Below are 20884 nucleotides of genomic sequence, written 5' to 3'. Positions count from 1 at the left end.
AAAGAAGAACATCAGCAATTTTATTTTGTTGCGGACAAATAATATTCTTTCAGCTTAGCTGTCTGAGCTTATTGTAATAATCTGTAAAATAGTTATTTTTTTCAAAACAAACAAAAATGGGGAATATTTAAAGAGAAGTTGTCAACTCAAAAATCACAGTTAGTCTAGAATGACTGAAATGAAAACTCCTGGTATGGAAATAAATCAAGAGTTTTTTCCACCCTTCTTTTAATTTTACTTGGGGCACTGAATGGCACCATTTTGTATGTAGTTTCATCACATATTCAGTCCACCAGTGAAACTGACTTTGCCCTAAAATTGTGGTAAGGTGTTAATGTTTAAAATATTAGTCAAAAAAAATTAAAGGAAAAGTAGTGGATCACATTATTATGAATGCTTTATCATTTAAACAAACAAACAAAACAAACAAACAAACAAACAAACACAAAAGCCCTGCAGACAAACCTGAGTATAGTTTAATTTGCCACTGTTTCTTTGCTGTCTTTTTCTACTTCTGTATATTGTATTTCCATTGCATTTTTTGTTGTCCAACTTCAAACTGAACTTGCAAATTTTAAAGGGGAATAATAATAATTAATATTTTTTTTTTCAGAGTGCTGGGAAGAAATTACCTCCAGCTACAGCAACTCAGGAGCCAACAAAAATAGAAGTGGACAGCAGAACAAAAAGTAGGTTTCATAGCTTTTGTGTTCTTTGTGCTTTTTGCTATTAAGCCTCTTTGAAGAAAGCGGAGCATTTTTCTTTGGTTTTGGCTAAAAGAGCGTCCTGGTTATAAGAAAAGCAAGGCTGCAGATGGATATATTTAGGACAAACTTTGAGTAGGTGGTACACAGACAGAATGCTTTGTTTCACAGAATCCTCTAAATTGTTTTTGCTCTGATAATTCTACCTCGAGTTTTTCTGCCACTAAAAATCAAATTAAATTACATGATCAGCTTTCATCCTTGAGGGCACTTTGGAATTAATCAGAGTTGAGTAAGATCCAACTTCATCCGCTGTAACTTGTAGGTGGGTCAGAGAAAAATATCTCTGGTTTCAAGTGCCCTTGCTTTCTTCCTTTTCTTTTTCTTTGTTTATATAGCAGAAATAATTTCTGTGGGTGGTATAGTTTCTATGGGAAATGAACAGTGTCCAAGAACTTCAGTTTTGTTTTGGTTATTTAGACACTTAGCAGAACAAAAATGAATAATTAAATCTTCTAGGAAGAAGTCCTAGCAACTCTCGCTGGTGTTCTAGGGAGGTGTTTGTGACTAGCTTATCAAATTGTTTGATTTTACTTATATGCATTTACAACTAAATGTTACCGATTCTGGTAGGAAGCAATACAAAGGAATAGAACATAGCCATGTATTACAAAATAAATTGTTTATAATATAAATTGTGTTTTTTTTAGTCCTTCTCCTTCCCCAGTGTGTTTATCCTGTTAGATAGTTAACAGACAGTGTTTTGTCTCAAAGCTGAAATACCTACAGACATAGGAAGGCAAGGATCTGGAGCTGCAGAAGAGAGGCTGACAAAAGCGTATGGTAAAGACCATGTTTACCACATGCTTTCAGCTCAGAGTTGCAGAAGTAGCTTAAATCAGCCCAGCGAGTTGCTATCCATTAGCTGCACCACAGTAACTGACCTGCTGTGTCCCCTTAATGTTCACTTGTGACACAAGACTATTTGTGTGAGTTACTGCAAGAGCTTAATTGCCCAAAGGAAGCAAGAACTTGGGATACTGAAAATCATGCAAACTTGCACCTAGAGCAAAGCTCCAGACTGAATATGCTTTGGAGTCATCTTTCCCAACCTGCAGCTCGAGCAGGTTAAGCTGGCCTACGTGCAGGTGCCATCAGAAGGGGTGATCCCATGGGCTTTCCCACCTGCAGCACTAACGCTTGTGTGCTGAGCCAGGCTGGGAAACAGCTGCTTCTTCCCACATCAGCTCATTCTTCTGGCAGCTGAAACCGCTCACTAAGTCACATCCCAGGATACTGGGGCTTTATACTTTTACCAAGTATAAACAAATGTGGAAAGTCTTCCGAGGAAGGGTTGGAGAGCTGTACCTTCCGCGGTGACATAGTTTGTCCCTCCCTCTTGGACTTCAGCTGCTTCCATTTTTGCCTGAGATGGTGGGGCTCCAGGCTTGCTTGGAGCCTTTAATTGCTGTGCTAAACAGATGAGGTCGTGTTCTCCAAAGGAGGGGCATGAAATACAAGATCCACAGATTGAGCTCAGGATGGAGAGGGGGCTCTTGGATATGTGATTTGTATTCCCTTGGGATTACTGCCAGAGATGTATGCTGGAAGCAAGAGAAATTGCACTGATGGATGAGTAATGCAGTTTTTCATTTCCCACCTGTTTCTTTCCATGACTGGTGCTGTTATTCCTTATTCTTTACCAGATTTAAAACAAAGCAAAGCAAACAAACAAAACAATTAAAAACAACAAACAAACAAACAAAACAACAACTACAACAAAAAACACACATAACACATGCTGTGGAATCGCTTGTGGTATCCAGGAAATGGGGAGCAGCACCACCTTCCTTCTCTGCTCAGGAGGGCTTCAGCATGGGGTGATAATGGTTGCTGACTCTTCCAACATCTCAATAGATGAGTCTGATTTTGTTTTTGTTTGTTGTTTTGTTTTGTGTTCTATACATTTCCTGATATGGTGGGAGAGTGTCTGGCAGCAGGGTGCTTGATGTCCTTGCTGTTTGCTCCCGTGGTACATGCGAGATGGCCTAAGTTCTGCAATGGGATGAGCTGGTCAGAGCAAAGGTGGAACAGTGTGTTCTATAGGTACATCTCCCAACACTATGCTATGTATATTTCCCTAAGAAAAGGCCTCAAGATTTCACGGAATAAACAGATGACTCTTCAAGGCCAAAGAGAAGACAGAAGAACTTTTTCTCAAAGAGAAAATGCAGTGAAAGCCCAAAGGCATAGAGCTTGAGTGGTCCTTTGGAAAACAAAAAAGGAAAGGGAATACCACTATCCTTTTTGGAATGAAAGAATGCATTTTTGAATAGAAGAGGGAATATCTGATTGCTTTAGGCTCGTGGTTACACAGACTTCTAGGGGACTTATTCTGCTGTCTTATATATCTGAGATGACACAGGCATGCTTACATGTATTTTTAAATATATATATGTACACATAAATATAAATACAAAAATCTGTGGAATTAGATTTTTTTTCTTTTTCCTATGAAGTAGCTTGCTTTCAGATTAAGTGTCTTTCAGTGGAAAGGCTGTATTACCCAAAATATTTATTAATTTTCAAGTAGCTCTGCTGGATTCTGAAATTCAGCAAAGCGAAAACATTCACGGTGACTGACAGAGCTATTGTGGATTACTGAGGTTGCAAAAATGGAGTTCTAGTAAGCATATGGCAAAAAAAGCAAAGACAGTAAGTCATGAAGTACAGTGACCATGGAACTTAATTTGATTACTCATTCACTGATTATTTACAGTTCCTGTTAACCTATTACATAATAGGAATACCCAAATCCTTGCAAGCCACTAATCTTTTTTTGCATGATGGTAGAAAGAGTATAAAGAGTATCCAAATCTGGATTAATGAGGCCCTAATTAATTCTTTGTTGTTGTATTTTATGAGGTGGTGTTTGATAGTTTGAGTCTGATGAAGTTCTATGAAAACATTTTTTTGGTACAATCCATTTATGAGTCTTGAGGTCAATGATTAATAATAAAACCAAATTCTGCTGAGTGCATGGGTTTTTTGTTTGTTAACTTGGTTCTTTTTCTTTCCATCTGTTTTGTGGTTTCGGTAGCTATGTTGTAATTTTTCACTAGACTTTGTAGGTTTTATTCAATTTCAGAAAGCTTTTATATGAGCAGTAGTTAAAAAGAGGAAGCTTAAGCTCAAGAAGCACTAATTTAATGCTGCTTGTTTCCTTAAAGCATTACTGTGTGTGTCCATATTGATTGTTGTATCATTTAGACTTCAATGATTAAGCCTCAAAAATCAGGTATATGGGGTTGTTGTTTGTTTTACTAAAAAAAAAGTATCTGTGAATTTCTGAAAAGTTAGGTGGATCTGTAGGAAGGCTCTCTCTTGCTGCCTTTTTCCCTCTTTGAGGCTTTTTTTTTTTCTTTTTTTCTTTTTTTTTTTTTTTTTTTTTTCTCCTGGGGACTTGAGGCTGTATCAGATAGGCCACATTTTGAACACAGGACAGACTGTGAGACATGAGGTGTTGCATGTTAACCATCCCCCTAAATCATCCATTTTTTTTAGAAGATAGTTTGTGATAGATCGTTTAATGTTTGGGGTCCTAAAGGACCTAAAGGACCCCAAATGTAAAAGGGTCCTAAGCCTTTTCCCTCATTGAAGCATGGGCAGTGAAAGGCAACTCGTAGTAAGTACCTGGTTCCTTCTTGCTGTCGTGTCTTGCAGCTCCTGAGCTATGAGGATGATGCTTGGAAGGGTAGTTGTGTTTCACCATGGGCCCTTAGGGGACTCTCAGAGAAGCTAGCAATGGCTTTGCTCTTCCTTCCAAAGGACAGGATTACAAGGGATGTGGGCAGAGAAAATGCTTGCTGATGCGTCATCGTTGTACCTAGCCTCGATCAAAAATCCCAGGAGGCACTCAAGGGTTCATATCTTCAAATGGGATTGTACCTAACCCAAGCCCTCTCAGTTCAGAATGTGTCAGGCCAGAAGTGAAACATCTTGCATTAGATCCAGCGTGTTTGAGGTTTAAGACATGTGGCAAAGTTCATCTGCTCACTCTGTTCCCTGGGAAATGTCCATTGTACAAGGCAGGTTGCTTTCTGTTGCCTGGGAGGAGCTGTGAGGATGCAGGGAGAGACTCTGGGGGCTGAAAGAGTAAATTGTTGATGGATTAATAACTAGGTCTGGAAAGCTCATGAATATCATCTTTTCTCCTCCCTTAGTGTTTCCAAGATGTCTGCTGCTGGGGGCTTATAGGGAGGTATATTTTAAAAATATGTCTTTAGGTCAGGGGAAAGAAAGAGAGGCTTCTGGAAGAACCATCTGTGATTTATAAACCCAGCCTTGGATGTCAAAGGTAAAAATGGGATTTATCATCCACAGTTTAGGGATGCATAGTACTGGCATTTTAGTCTACAGCTTCAATTTGGCTGAAGCCTATTTACCAGGCTTGTAAGAGGATATTTTATTTTGACCTTTAGGGTTTTGGTTTTTTCACTTAGAAACCCCCCCCAAATTCAGAAAGTTCCAGTGTGGTCTCTGCTGTGTTTGAACTCAGTATTGTCTTTTATCTTTTTTTCCTTCCTATCTAGACATAACTGCTGGAATTATGTACTTTTATATCCTCTTGCTATATTGAGCTCTGCTGAGTAAGGGCAATTTTAGTACATTATTGACATAGCCTATTAGATTTTTCTCCGCTTTTATTAATCTGATTTGAAACGCTCATATTATTCTGGGTCCTGTTTGGTTTCGGTTTTACTTACTTAAATCATGTTTACTTACTTAAATCATGTTGGCCTGCCATTCCCATAAGAGAAGTCTGAAAGCTGACTTTGTCCAGTCACTATCAGCATTGCAAATCCGTCAGTGCTCTTGAGACCTGGCTCTGTCACAGTGTGATCCAGAGGGTCCTCACTGGGCAGGGGAACATACTGATTTTGTGTATGTCAGTGTGAAGCACACTGCAGGAATCCAGTCTCCTACTGCACATAAACCATCTTTGTTTGTTTTTTTTTTTTTGTTTGTTTTTTTCCATGGCTGTGCCTTTAGCCCTTTGCTCTTGTGCCAGCCTTCAGAGCATGGGGCAGCTGTGAGCTTCCCCCTGCTCCCTCTCAAAAGAGTTGTCTCCTGGCTTTTTATGAACTGCATCAGCATTTGCCTGGGCTTAAGATCTGTTTTTTGATGAGTTGTTTTTCTGTAGTTTAATTCCTTGTTTTTATGCTATGCGGATATTTCAAAAAAAATAAAAATAAAAAAGGCAAGGAAAATAAAGAAAAATCTCAAGGGCTTGGCATTGAGAGCAGGGAAGTCATGGGAGAACAGAGTTCTTGGTACCGTAACTACTAGGTAAAGTTTAATAGCCATATCCTATATAGAATTATGGAATCATTAAGGTTGGAAAAGACCTCCTAGATCGTCTGGTCCAACCATAACCCCACCACCAACCATGGGTTCTTCAGGCTGGTCTGTATCACAAAAAGGAGATGCTAAGCCTGTACCCAGTAACCAGAGGCTTCACAAAGTGTGTGCAGCACTCAGCTTCTGTAGTACAGCACTATGGCTCCATCATCTTTGCACTAATTCACTGAATCCATTATTTAGCAAAGCATGTTTTTTAGGATGGGAATACTCTCCAAGTCGGGGGGCAGAAAAGGGCAAAACAAAACCCCAAACCATGATTACTTAAGGTAGCATACTCAGTGAAGTGTAAAAATGTTCTGAATCTCATCGGTTTCCCTTACATGCTGCTCTACATCTACCTGACTTAAGTTGGTGTGTGTCAGCCTCCCTCCAGCTTGCACATAAGATGTTATGCTGGCCCGAAGGCAGAATAGGGAGCAGGTCTGTGAAGAATGATCCAAACCCTTCCTTCCAGACTGCAGCGAACTAGCAATTAGACATCCCTTTTACTTGCTGAAACAAGTTGTGATGTGGTGGTCAGAGGTCATCAAAACCGAGACATTTAAGTGAGGTGAAGACTTGTACAAAGTCTCGTGTGCTTTCACAAAGGGTCCGGTAATTTCTGTGAGCATTTCTTTGGTCTTTTTAAACCTGCTGTCTTAGAATATCACACACTTTTATACATTATTTAACAGCTGGAATGCACATTCCCTTTTATCTGTAAGACACATTGACATACTTGTCTGTTGCACAGCAACGTGTTGTAACTTCTTTTCATGACAACTGCTTTTTAAGATTTCTGAGTAGGAGTGCTGGCTGCTGTATTTTCCAGATGAAAGTTGAGATGATGCCCGTATTTATAGACAGTAAATGGAAAAGGGAAGAGGAAACTTTAGACTAATATTCAGAAATCTTGTATGCTGAGTGCACAGAAGGCTTAGTTATGAGTGCCTTTGCAGTTATCAATGTATTATTTATTATTTTGTCATCTGTGTAGATTCAGAAACGCTTGCTTTCTTGCACACCAGGGGATAGATAAGCTCTGTCAACTACTAGCTCCTTTATACTTCCAATTTGTGTGATCTGTTTGAAGGCTATACCAGTGGAAGTATTGAAGCAAGTGTCAAACACAGGCTTACTCTAAGGAAAATGGTTTGTGGCAGGTTGTGGTCTGGAGCCATTCTGTTTGGGATAATCACAGACTCACAGCATGGCTGGGGGTGGCAGGGACCTCTGGAGGTCATCTGCTCCAACCCCTACTCAGGCAGGGACACCCAGAGCAGGCTGCCCAAGTCAATGCCCAGGTGGCTTTTGGAGATCTCCAGAGGGGGACACATTGGGAGACAACGCTTCTGGGGGTTACAGAACTGACTCCTTGAGGGACATGCTTGGGAATTCTCATCAGCGTGGAGTTTTTTAAATATGAGAGCATGCAAAAACAGCTGTGGAACATTTTAGGAAGATTGTCACCCTTGGATAAGCAGTTTTTATAACTTGATAATTTATCGCATTAAATGTTCTTCCTTTCAGCCAAGGAGTATTGCAAAGTGATATTTCCGTACGAAGCACAGAATGATGATGAACTCACAATCCGAGAAGGTGACGTCGTCACACTTATCAGTAAGGTAAAAACAATATTGTTTTCCTCTAAGCAGGGATGCAGTTTTTAAAATTCAATTACCATAAAATTCATGTGTGCTTTTGACAGCATCCTTCTTAAAATAATGCTATTTTACCAATGAAGCATTAAACAGATTTCATAAAGGCCTACAGATCTCTCTTCCTCCCATGCTTTGGAGCCTTACCTCCATAAGACTGTGTGAAGAACAGTAGACATACTCTTGAGTTTATGAATTTATACAGTTAAGTTTTGTTTGAATGTATTGACCGAGCTAAAATTGATTGACAGAGCTAACTTGATTCCTGTAACAAACATAAAATTCTAGAGAACATAATGGAAGATTCAAGAAAGTAGCAGCCTTGAACATCTCTGTTAGGTGTGCAAATGGTCTTTATTGTAGAAATTGTAATTAGAACTTTTGGTTTGATGGAGATGATGTGCCTAAATAAGTTGAAAGAACACCTATTTAAAATGTTGCTGTCCTTAATGCTACCATAAAGCAGAAAATTTGCACAGATTTTACACAGATATTAAATTAAATTAAATCATTTAAGACCCCAGTGTTCTTTTCTTAAAAATTACTAGAAATTGTTCAAGATTAGAAATTAAAAAACAGTGTCAAGATTTACACTAAATCTCTAAAAATTGTGTGTGGTGTCTAGTTAAATAAAAAACTTACTGCAATAAGATGTTAAGCAAACTTTTTTTTTGGTGGAAAACTTATACAACATTATAGTTTAGCAGAACTTCATTTCCTAATTTTCCTTTTGCTTAAAGACCACAGTTTGCTTAAATGCTTTTGACTTCTAGACATACAAGTATTTGGGAAAAAGGTAGAAAGCGGAAGAGGCTGTGGATTTCATGCGCTTTAATGAAAGTGAAAGGACAAATTCTATAACTGACAAGTTTCATAAGAAATTGTTACTTAACTTAGTAATTAAAAATAACCTGGGTGGGGGGTGGGGGGAGCGGGAAGGGAAATGCATCTATGGCAGTGTTCATTCTGGTTTAAGCTGTTTACAAATTCAGAGGATATCTTCTTTGTCCTGAAGACTATACATGGAAAAATAATCAGACATAGGTAGGAAAATAAAGTGTGAATATAATAAACAGTTTATTGCGTTAAATATCCTTTACTGGGTACTGAAGCCATTGTAAGAAAGATCAACACCTTTCTTACAAGCTTCAGTGCAGTGACCTTAATTTGGATGGAAGGGATAGGTCTTCACACTAACAAACTGATAACATGTCTACAGCATGGGTGTATATGAATGTATTTCTCATGTTTTTTTTCATATCTCCATTTTTCCCCTCCAGTATTTATTAGAATTATAAAAACAAAACAAAACACCACCGTTGCCAAATGAGTCCAGCCTAGCTGTCCTTCTTAAATTCCACTACTCTACAAAAATTTTCTTCTTTTGCTACATACAGCTACTAATTTGCTGTGCTCAATCTGAATCTTGCATACCACGATTCATACCTTGGGCGTTGTTTTGCTATTTTTAGTTATTGAAAATGTCACTTCTCTTGTTTCACTGAATTAAAGGTAATTAAAATGAGTTAATGCTGTCATAAAGCTGTTGTTTCTGGTGTTTAGTAAAATATTTTTAATTTTACTTTTTGTGGCTTTTACAGTCAATCTAGCGCTTGCCCCCAGTGAATTTTTGTTTAGCCTGTCTTGAAAGCTGTTCGGCTTTGCTTGATTTAAAATGTTCTCATGTAATTATTTAACAGTGTCTCTGAGCACGGAAGTGGCTTTTAAAAAGTTGTTCCTGTCCACTTCACGCTTTATTGACCATGCGGATTTAACTCCCTGAGATGGCTGCTCTCCAAGCGGGGATGTGTTCTTCACTACAGTATAGAGATAAAGAGACAACTGCTTTGCTGAGGTTTCAGCGTGAGACTGCATTTGCTTACTTTTTTTTCCCATTCTCTTCTTACTGCTTCTGTGCCAACAACGGAAGAGTTTTTTTTTGTCTTTTCTAGTACCTGAGCTGATGATTTGACTGAATCGATCAGTTTTCCCAAATACACAGTCAGAAGTTGGTCAGTATGCTTTTTAGTATGTCCCATTGCCCTTCTGCTCTATACTCTGATGGTATCAAGCCACCACAGACTTTTTTTTCCTCCATTTTCTGTGGTGTATCACATGTCCATGAACAATTACATAAAACCATTCCTCTAGAGCATGGTGCATCTCAGTGCAAAAAGGCTTGGCATTTCCCTTGGATGCTTTTTTTGCTTCATCTCAACTAATCTGAGGTGCTGAGGAAGCAGTGTTTAACAAGTGCTCGCTGTGCAGATCCTTTTGTGGTTTGCAGAACTCATTGCTGCCAGGCTTGTGGGTATTTTTCATTTATTTTTAATATATAGTTTAAAATACAAAATTTGGAGTCAAGGTCTTTCCCGCAGAGTTCTGAAAACCACGGGGTCTCCTCTATGCTCTTACCATGGCGAAGAACAATATTATTTTAGTCCTTGTCTTCTCAAGCAGGTGTCTTACCACTTTTCTTTAGCCAGCAACAACAAAGTCAGCCTCACCCTTCTGCCCAGTAGTGGCCTCTGCCGGAGAGCTGCCTCTCAGCCAGAATTCACATCCCCGTGCTTACAGCCTCTTCTCCATAACCAGATCCATACTGACTAAGGGGAATTAAATAGAAATGTACTTCTGCACTTCAGCTCAAGCACTTCAGAAACTATTACCATGGTTTCGCATTGCCATCAGATGAGAGACTTCCTTTTAATCTATTTGCGAGAAAGTGATTTGCAGGGTTTGTTTTCTATGCGAGACAGCATTAGACAAAATTTATTCTTCCCAATTACCTAGATGCAAAGAGAGAAGATTGCTACTTTTAAAGAAATAGATGGGAGTAGCTAAAACCCCAGATGCAGTCATTTTCTTGAGCTCACTAAAACCAGAACGTAGTAAGACTTCTCAGCATGAGAAGTACCTCCTGAGGCTAGTCTGTTTCCACACAGATTGATAGGAATATTGAAGACTCACAATTTTAAATTGTATTGAATTTGTATTTATTCAAAAAAGAAAACATTTGGTGAGAACGTATGGAAGCGGCTGAAGTAAGAAGTAGTGAGTCACAACAGAATGGGAGAGAAAGCTTATGGGAAGTACACAAAATGCATTGCAAGAACCTCAGATGCAGGAAGACGGGGTAGCACACGGTATGTAGGAAGAGGAAGGTGGCTGAGTTAATTGAGCTAAATGGTAAGCTATGAGGAGAGCCTGGGTGTTCATGTGCATGTGAGAATGTGTGTCTGAGGAAGCTGTTATTCTAGTGTTCATCTTAAATATTTTGCAGAAAGAATTACAGAGGAGTGGTATGAGTAAACACAAAATTAAAAATCACCATTGTAAGAGTGCCCATGCAATTGAAAGGGATAAAATTACATTTTAAAAATATTTTTTTTCTAAATCAGTTATAAAAATCCCTTTTCAAGACGTCCAAGTATCCACTTAAATAAGGAAGAACTTGATACAGGTTTTTGGTTTGTTTGTTTGCTTGCTTGCTTGTTTTTGTCAAGGCCTTTGCAGAATCTATTTCAAGTTCTCACTCTGTTTTGATGGATGGTTAGATGTTGAATACAAAGCTGATCAGGTCTTCCACGCAGTCCTCTAAGATGGGAGAATTTGCATGTCCCATTTTGAATATTTCATATTTGAATATTAGGTGAAATAGCCAACGAATATTTTGAACAGATTTGCTGAATTACAAGTGACTTCCGTAGACACTTGAAAAACATGCTGGTTGGTTTTATTAAAAAAATTAAGGGAGTCAGAAGAGGCTGATCATTTTCCTGTCAACAGGTTGCATATTTTGGGAGATGTAAGGACAAGAATGCCATTGTTCCTGATCGATAGCCAGAAACAATTGCCAATTAAATAACATATTGAGTCATTTTTCAATGAATTGCATAGGCCTAAATCACCAAAAAAATACCCGATGAGATAGAGTACAAATATATGGTAGTAACAGTTTTTTCTTCATAGGCAAAATTTACCTGGAATTAAGAAGAACAAAAGGAGAAACTGATGACTTCACATAAATGTATTCTAAAAAATTCTGGAAAGGTTTTTCTCTCTGCCTTCTCCTCAGTGAAGTGAATGCCTTTGTACAGGCATCGAAAAAGTTTTATTTATTACATACTGGTAGTGAAAGTGGGCAAATTATAGTCCTTTAATTTCTTCATGCGCAATATTTAAATATTGTTCAGAATATTACCTTCTAGGGGAAGGTAAAAACTTCATCCTGAAGGCAGTGGAACAGCAGACTTGGGAGCTTTTCTTTACAGCCAAGGGGTCTAAGAAAAATGCACTTTTTGAAGAAAGAGAGCTAAAAAAGCAAAACACAGTAATTTTACAGTAAAAGTGATTGTTACACAATTTGTGGTTACGATACATTCGTAAGCTGAAAAGAGGTGAATGGCAAGAGGCCAGGAGATTGATACTGGAGGTTATTCTTTATCATATCAAATATTTGTGTTCTTTAGGTAATTTTTTTTAGCAGCTTCAAAATGTTCCTGATTGTATTTGGATAAGTACAAGAGCACAGGTAGTGACTGCACAGTGCAACCAAAAGAGAGTGGCAAACGGGTGTTTCATCATACTCAAATATTGATTTAGAAGACTGTATTTGTAATAAATAGAGTCACTTTTAAGCAACAGAAGATTCACGTGACATTTTCAACTGTCATCTTGGAAGTCTTTTGGGATTTTTCATTCCAGCAATTTTAGGCACAGCAAGTGTAGGCTACTTTCCAGTCTTAATAGAGACTCCTAATGTAAACAGTACAGATTTCTTAGCAGCTCTAATAAATTCTGAAAAAAATGAGCAAGATTGGAGTGGCATATAGAAAATGACCTATGTGAGAAATCGATAGCAATAGCTAAATGATTTCAAAGCAAATACATCAAGAGCTCACTGGCAGCTCTGCACTCATTTGCAAGCAGTTTTACTTGCAAGACTGTGAAAGATTTCATTTCGCTGCATCAATCCACCTGAGCTCTAGGCAGTAAAGACCACTTTGTTCCCAGGAATGAAAACAGTCTGGATAAATAAAATAATAAAATACTTCAAAAATCATCACAAGGTTGAGAGCTGACAATAATAGCAGCGTATCCTCACCTGAACTCTTCCCATCGGAGTAGGAGTAGTGGAGGGCAATATCAGTGGCACTTCAGTTAATTCTGAGTTGCCATGGTGTTGACCCTGATAGGTATCAACACATCAGCTGGAGCATCAAAACTGCCTGAAGCAAGAGTGACTTACAGCCTCCCCAGATCTTCGTAACATTTTTCAGATAGTACTCGGAAAGTTGGGGTAATGGTATCATGAAAGACACTGTAGAGTAATGCCTATCACTAACGAGAGACTTACACGGCAACTTTTTCTGCTCTAGGTATTTATTGGCAATCCAATTTGTAGTGCTTAATGTTGTGTTGGGGAGAAGAGAGCCACAAATCAGTTTTTGCAAACATATTATTTGCATGTGGTGATGGTGGTGGCGATAATTTGCCTTGACGTGAGATTTGCAAGTTTGGTGGTTCAAAATGCTGCACATTTAGTGAGGCAGATCCAATCAAGTGTTAAACAAACAAGTACAGGCAAGTAGAAGGGTCTAAGGAAACAATGACACGCAATTCAGCCCTACCAGCTTCTTTCACAATGTCCCATTTTCACTGTTACAGTGGCTACTCTGTGTTCCTGTCAGAGCACGGAGTCTATTCTTGTGCAGGGAGCATTTTCCAATTCTTCGTGTAGGCTTCAGGCATTTAATTTCACCCTTGCGGTATTCATAGTCAGCTTCCCAAGCACGGACCTTTTGCCAAAACAATTCTCCTGCTTTTGTCCCTCACGACATCTTTAAATGCTCATCCTGGTCCAGAAGGTAATTGTCCAGAGCACTTTCTTTAGCTGAGAGATTGCCAAGGATAACTTGACTGGGTAGGGCTGTGAAGGAAAACAGCTGCTCTGACGGATGCAGGAGGCTCCTAAAGGGATGAAATTAGTAAGTGCTATTTACGAAAGTCTTGCCAGTTCGTTGAGGCCACGAGCAGGGGAAGGAGCAGGAACCGGCCAGTGTGCTAGAGGAGGGTGATAGCTGATACCTAATTGAGCGTTTTGCTAGATTATCGTGTCTCTAGGGGGAAACCTGTCTGTTTCCTGGGTTTGTGTGTGTATTTTTTTTTCTCCTTGCTTTTAATTGCAAACAGCACACACATACTTGACAACCCTTGGTTATAGAAATATATGTACAAATGAGTTTTTCTTGCAGTATGTGTACATAGGTAGATAGCAACACCGATTTTTCCATAGTAAAATGAAATTTTCATTATTTTCTACTGGATGGATTAAAAGAAAAAAGTGATAAGATTTGAAGTAATTAAAAATAAAGCTACGTGTCTAAGAAGACATAAATTTTCACTGCTGAAAACATATGGTAGCTTCAGGCTGTGTCTTCCGAAAGAGGAGAAGGAGGCAGTCCTATTTCAGGGTAGACACTTGGGTAATTTTTCCTTGACTGACAGACGAAAACTTCTATCTCATTTTTAGAAATGAGTTTGCTAATAGAGCAATACCAAAATAAATAAATAAATAAATAAAGTTATGCAGGGGAAAATGCATGATCTGATTTAATAAAAGTAATGAAAACGGCTTTCTGTCAAAGCATCACAGTGGACTTTTGTTGTCACTAAATATTTTGGTCATACAGATGCCCTCAGTTGGAGCTTTAGTACAAGATATTTTGAGGATTTGTAACTTTTGCAACAGTCCTGAATACAGAAACCGAAAAGAGTGAGGTGGATGAACATCAAATAACGTCCAGCTTTAAGAAAGCTTTTATGATCTTGTGTCTTTAAAGAATGGCATGTAAGCAATAAAGGCGCTTACTCCTTCCCTTTAGAAACAGGTGTTTGCCTCAGAGAGAACAACACCTGAAAAGATCTCGGTGCACGCCCTTCCTGTTGTTCCTGAGACAACCATGAATTATTCAACACATTTTCGGTCAGGCCTAACAGCCATACCACATCTGCTTTCTGTTCCTTGCCCCTGACACTGTGCTCAGCACCAGTTTCTCCCCTAGGACATCCCTCACCCTCAGCTGATTAAGGAATCTGCTTGTACCAAAGCTGCTGATTTCCTACAGGAAATAATTTTGCGACTAGTGCATGGTGAGGGTGCCATCTGACATGATTAATGGTAGTCTGCTGCTGAAGGGCACGGGTCTGCTCCTTCCCTTTGCCCTTGCATCTGGCTGCCTTGGTCACTGGACACGCAGGCGCAGATGAGTTGGCATGGGTCATAAGATTTGAATCTAATGGGAATAAGAAGGTTGGGAACTTTTGCTGGGTTTCAGGTCATGGTGCCCTGTGGGATGGTAGCTGGACTAGGTCCTGCACAATGAGGCCCTTTTGACATGCTGCTAACATGTGTGGCAAGTGTTTGGGGTCATTGTGTGGAAGTATGAACGTTTCTGCATGTGAGTTATATAAAATTTGTAGGGATGCTAATCGTTGACTAAATACATTCATTATCTAAAATGATTTGATATACTCAGTGAGTTATAGGGAAAACACTGTGAGTAATTGTTCTCTCATTTTAATTCTTGCCTGAACCTTGTCCTTGGCCAAGATTTTTAAATGCTTAAAATAAACTCTTAACACTTACTCATATCTTGCAGCATTTCTTCAATGCTGTATTTAAAAATGGAGCATTAAGTAAGGTCAGTGTAGAGACCTTACTTAAGGGTTGTCAGTATATTCAATAAGGTACCAGATGCAGCTTACAGTTCACTGGTATCTTTAGAAATATTATCGAAATACTGATTTTGTGCTGAACATGTAAATAAACTACAAAGCTAGAGATTATTGCTGGGGAGGGCAGCAACCAGCACTTAAATGTTCTTGTTAGGTTATATATATTTTTTTCTATAAGTATGCCCTGATGTTCTTTCTTCCTATTTTTGTTATCATTGATTGCAGCGCTACAGCAGTGTTTTCAAAGGAAGGGCTTGTATTGTTCCTCAAAAGCATCACATTTGAATTTTGACAAATGGAAGTTCATGCCAAGCTATGTAGGTGAAGTGACAGGATCCCCCATGCATGTAACGCTTCGAGATTTGCATCATCTAAAAAGAGTTAGCTTTATTTGTTAGCATTTTTTAATACAGCCAAGCTAATCTGAAAAGGTGACATATTTTAAGATAAAAAGGGAGAGAAATTTTTTTTTCTGCCCTGTGCTTATGAAAGATATCACTGACATACCAAGGCGTCTGCAAAACTCTGATTATTGCTCACAATGCAGGCATTAAGACTCACTGCTTAGATTCATCCTTTCTTTCATGCTGTGTGTTGGGTTCACCTGCTGGCTTGATGGTTTTATCTCAAGTCCAACCTTGTCAGAATAAGGAGAATCATTTAAAGGGAAAGTAAATATGCACATACAGTGCCAAGTAATTAATGTTGATAATTAGGACCCTGTTTCTAAGATGTCTTTGTTGTAAGCTAGTAATGGCAATAAATTAATCCTTCAAATGATTTGTTCAATAGTTTTCTAATCTTTCTAAACACAAAAATATAATTATATAAATATCTTGGCTTATCAGAGTATCAGAGGTATGTATTTTGTCTGTTACTAGCACCGCTTTTCATGTTTGTGGTAGCTAATTTAGTTTTGTTTTGAGTACTGGAGTGACAGAGTTTTATGACCTGGCTCATATTTATTTCTCCATGATATTCTGCTGACTGAACATTGCAAGTGAGGTGAATCCCCAGAAGAGATTGTTTTGTTCAATGAGCGGTGTAATTTTTTCTGTTTGCACAAGTATTTCATCAAAGCAATTCAGCTTTGTTACTGATTAAACTATTTACTCACAGAGTTTAAAGTCAAAAGGTTAGATCTAGCCTAAAATGGATTTAACAGCCAAAATATGGTCTGTCGGATGCTCTGCTCTGAGGTCCTGTACATTGCAGGTCATTCTTTATTCTCAGCCAATTTCTCCTTTGCAGAGTCCAACAACTCAGGCCAATTCTTGGACAGAATATGTCTCCTAGAGAGGTATCTTCTTGTTGGGCTTTCCAGTAAAAACCACTGTCTGGGAAGACAGTATAACCACTGCTGAAATAATGTCTAATTTTTGACAGTCTCTCCTATTTCCTTCCGTATGATGTTGACACGGTAAATTCTTAGTAGAGCCATAGTGCTTATGAATACAGAAAAATTCTCCTGTTTGAAGCTTTAAAAGATGCCCTTACTGCATGTCCAGTTCCCTGCTGCTTGGGCAGGAGAGCTGGTAGGAGCTGGGAAGGATTTGGATCTTCTGGAGCGCAGGCTGAGGACCTGAGCAGAATAAATTGCTTTGGGGTATGGGCCAAACAGAGTCAGGCTGGGAGATTTCTCCTTGTACTTTTCTCCCATTATTTCATAATCTATGAATATTTGGGAGAAAGTGCATATAAGGGGAAAATGGGTGCTCTCCAGGACTGCCTCAGAAGATTAATTTATTGTCTGTTGGACTGTCTCTGTCATCTAAATGATTTTGGATTAGGTAGGTATTGAGCGATTCATTCTGCCATATCGCCAAATTTTAAAATAATATTTCTGTTTAGGAGTACTTAGTTACTAACCAGATGCTTTAAATCATAGCCAGGTTCAAAAATATTTAACAAACTGTTGCATGATACTGTAAGGTCTCATTCCTGGTAACTGAGTTTAGTAAATAACGAAGCTTGATCATATTCCCATACAGTCTTAGGCAGCAGCACAAGGTGGGTGTAATGTAAGACTCAGGAGAGATGCTTTCCTTCACTCACAGGTGTTTTAGCAAGTTTTATGAGAATTTATAAAGACTAAAATAAATTATTTTCTGACTTCCCAGAATAAAAGTGGATTTCAAGAGTGATATGCCTTCATTTCAGCATTAGAATTGTACAATAAAATGTAAGAAATTTTAAAGAACAATTCCTAAATGTTACTAAACTGCTTTTTTTTTCACTCCGTTTCAACATGATTTTATTGTTTTCCCCAAATTAAAATTGCATTAATGAATATCTGATGCAATGTGAGGTCAGGTTTTGATTAGCTCATTTCAAAGTTACCAAAATAAGGCTGATCTTTGACGCTTGTTTTCACTGAAAATTTTCCGTCTACTTAAATCTAGGCAGTTGCTCATTAACGGGTTAAAAATAAAAACCAGAAATTTCCCTGCACATAACTGTTTTTGCCCAGTGATGTCAGACACCAGCTTTCAAAATTACAGAGCTCTTTCTGTAGCCTTCTCCCGTGCCTGTGAGAGCTGGGACCTTTTGGTCCCCGGAGGCAGGCAGCAGCGCTGTGCCACTGCTGCTCTGCGTGGGCGCAGGGAATGGCAGCCAGCTTGGCTCTTAGATTTGGTTTGCTACGAGGTCTTTAATCCTCAAATTCAGAAGCCTTTGCACATTATATATATATATACATACATATATATACACACACATATATATATTTGAGTATACAGAGTGTCTTGAAAGGTGCTATAGACACATCTGTTCACCTTAAACTCAAAGGTGTTTTGTTTTTTCTTCAAATTACGAGGTTGGCTATCAATTGTGGGAAATGCTGCTGAAAAGACACTTACAATGAGGGTGGTAATAATGTAATGTGCGGCTGCCAGCACAGCAGAGCTGACACATGAAAGCTCTCAGTACAAGCGTAAGAGATATTCATGGCTTTCTGAATAATGGGATTTTATAAGCTCAACATTCTTCTTGATGAGAACCAACTATGCAAGGGCAGAAGGAAAACAGACATTTGACAAATGACAATTGCCAACTGCTGGGATTTTTTTCTTGTTTTCATGCAAGGAACTGTGTATTCTGGTGAGATTTCTGTGAAACTCTGGTATCCTACCATGAGGATTTTGCTTTTTCAAACCCTGCACTGTTGTGTTGCCTCTCTCTCAATACTCTGAATAGTCTGTAATTTTTAGTTTGTAATCTTAGCTTGCCAATTGTATATTTTAAGCATAGTAACATATAAATCTTAAGTAAAAAAGGTAATTCTTGTAGGCCAATTTTTTAGAAGATGTCTGTAGATGATGACTATACATGCAAGTACATCTGTTTGCTTGGGCAGAAGACTTTCTGGTTTAAGCACTGCCAGAGTACCCATACCACAGGACATGCTTTGCAGCTACCTTTTCAGAGGAGCTGCTGTTCTTGTTCTTGGCACTGCTTTCTGTCCTAGCTAGACCGATGAAATCAAAGGTTTATTTATCAAAAGCTTTTAATCAGAAAGGCTGAAATATCGAGCAGTTATGGATTGATGTTTACAGGATGGCTTCATGTTTTAGTTTTGCACTACAAAGCAGCAGCGTGTTCAGCAGGCCAGCCTGTGTAACGGTCTGCTCCCTCGGAAAAAAAAAGAGTCCTGTTTACCGATGAAGAGATCAGCCTTTTTCAGATTTATGTCCTTGTGGGTTTACACAGCTGCAGCTATAGGCATGCATAGGGGAGAAAATAAATACATAGCTTGTTGCTTTGCTTTGGGACCTTGGGGAACAGGGAAGACCTCATTTGCTTTTACAAATAAAAGCCTTTTCCTTAGTTAGGGGCAGCCCAGGAGATAAGCTGGGGAGGGAAGAGATGAAGTTGGGGATGTGGCGCTCCCTGAAACGTTTGGTAATTCAAAGGTGGTGAGAGATGAGGGAGTTGGTGCCTGCCTGAAGAGCTGCTTGCTTTGGAGGAAAAGGCAGGAAACATCTTCGCACCCTCAAATAAATGAAAAAATGTGGCTGGAGCAGTGGATGCCTGCCTGGCAGTGAAGTTGTTTCTCCTTCTCCCACAAACCTTTCGTGCGCCCCAGTACACTGCCAAATGTGCTGGTGCTGTACTCTGTGGAGGGGCTGAATAGGTTGTGTAGGCAGCCCCTTGCTCAGGCCCTGATTTTAGTACAGCTGCAGAGGCTGCTCAGCTGTTGGTAGGCTCCCTGCTAGTACGAGGCAGCCGATGACGTTGGAAAGAGCAATCTCCAGGCATTTACAGCCAGCTTCGGCAGAGACCTAGCAGCAAGTCCAGTGGGCTTCTGCGCCTAGGCAAGAGAAAAACTATAATTACAACTGAGCACACAGCCAAGTAGCTACTGCTTTTTATTTAAGAGATTAAGAACGGTCTCATAGCACACAGTAACTCTCCTTTGAGTGGCTATAAGTGGAGAAAAAATAAGTAAAATAAAGCACGGTACTTGGAAGAAAAGATAGTTCCGTGTGCCTGACATTTAAAGTACGGTGCATTATTGACTCCTAGCAAAACAATTTTGAAAATCCATATTGTGAATTTATATTACAGGAGTGTTCACAAGCAGGAGCGCTGCTTTCTGTTTGCAGGGAAAGGGTTGGTTGTCCTCATCGTCTTTTCACTGGCTGGGGCCTAGAGCGCAGCACTGGGGACTGGGAACCAGCCCATTTGTGGCAACTAATTTTGAAGGGGTGGCTTTATATGAAGTGAAATAACCTCGGTCTTTGCAATATCTGAATGTCCTGCCCACTTGGAGCAGGGGGAAGGGACCGTGAAGATCTGAGAGTCTCAGAGAGGGCAATTTCAGTCACGTCTGAGTGGCACCACGTCTGCCCATGTCAGGCTGGAGAACAGGTCTGCCTGAGAGGGGCTTGCGGCCTGCTGGGCGTGAATCTCCTGCTTCTGATTTCATAGCCTTGAATGTGGTCTCAGCTACTAAACTGAATATCAAGCAAGCAGGGGACTGACAGCTCTGTCTCACCAACCCCTGCTGTCAACTCTTGGAACACCAAGGAAAAATGGTGATGGTAATTGACTGAGGGAAAGTTTGCGTTCCTGCCCTGCACTTGCCTGTAGTCCTCAGTCAGGCAGATGGAGGGGGCCAGCCTCTTGTCAGTGGTGTGGATCTAGATACAGCTGCATCTGTGCAGAGTATTTGTAAGGTTATATGGTATTATGGAGCCTTCTGCTGCGGCTTTGTGTTCAATCTCCACCAGCTTCTGCTTTTTTACAGTTCAACTGAGACCACCGGGGGAAGAAATAGCACAGGGTTTGTTCTGGTACAGTAGCAGCCGTTGTGCTGCCAAACAAACCTGTTGGTGTGAGATACACACACATACCGTATGTGTGAGAGACCAAGCAGTG

The 20884-nt window shown here is 39.5% G+C and overlaps 1 protein-coding gene across 7 annotated transcripts in view; it reads left to right on the top strand.

Annotated features, from left to right (window-relative positions):
• The window catches only part of SH3KBP1 (SH3 domain containing kinase binding protein 1), a 218063-nt gene that overhangs the window by 157392 nt on the left and 39787 nt on the right, over positions 1-20884 (top strand). For all 7 annotated transcript variants that reach the window (XM_068684265.1, XM_068684257.1, XM_068684249.1 and 4 more), the window contains 2 exons: positions 614-689; positions 7638-7732. In XM_068684265.1, the coding sequence (XP_068540366.1) occupies positions 614-689; positions 7638-7732 (171 nt within the window). The remainder of the gene's footprint in view (positions 1-613; positions 690-7637; positions 7733-20884) is intronic.

The sequence above is a fragment of the Anas acuta genome, chromosome 1, assembly GCF_963932015.1.
Source record: "Anas acuta chromosome 1, bAnaAcu1.1, whole genome shotgun sequence".
In the NCBI taxonomy this organism is placed as follows: Eukaryota; Metazoa; Chordata; class Aves; order Anseriformes; family Anatidae; genus Anas; species Anas acuta.
This window is presented reverse-complemented; position numbering and strand designations above follow the sequence as displayed.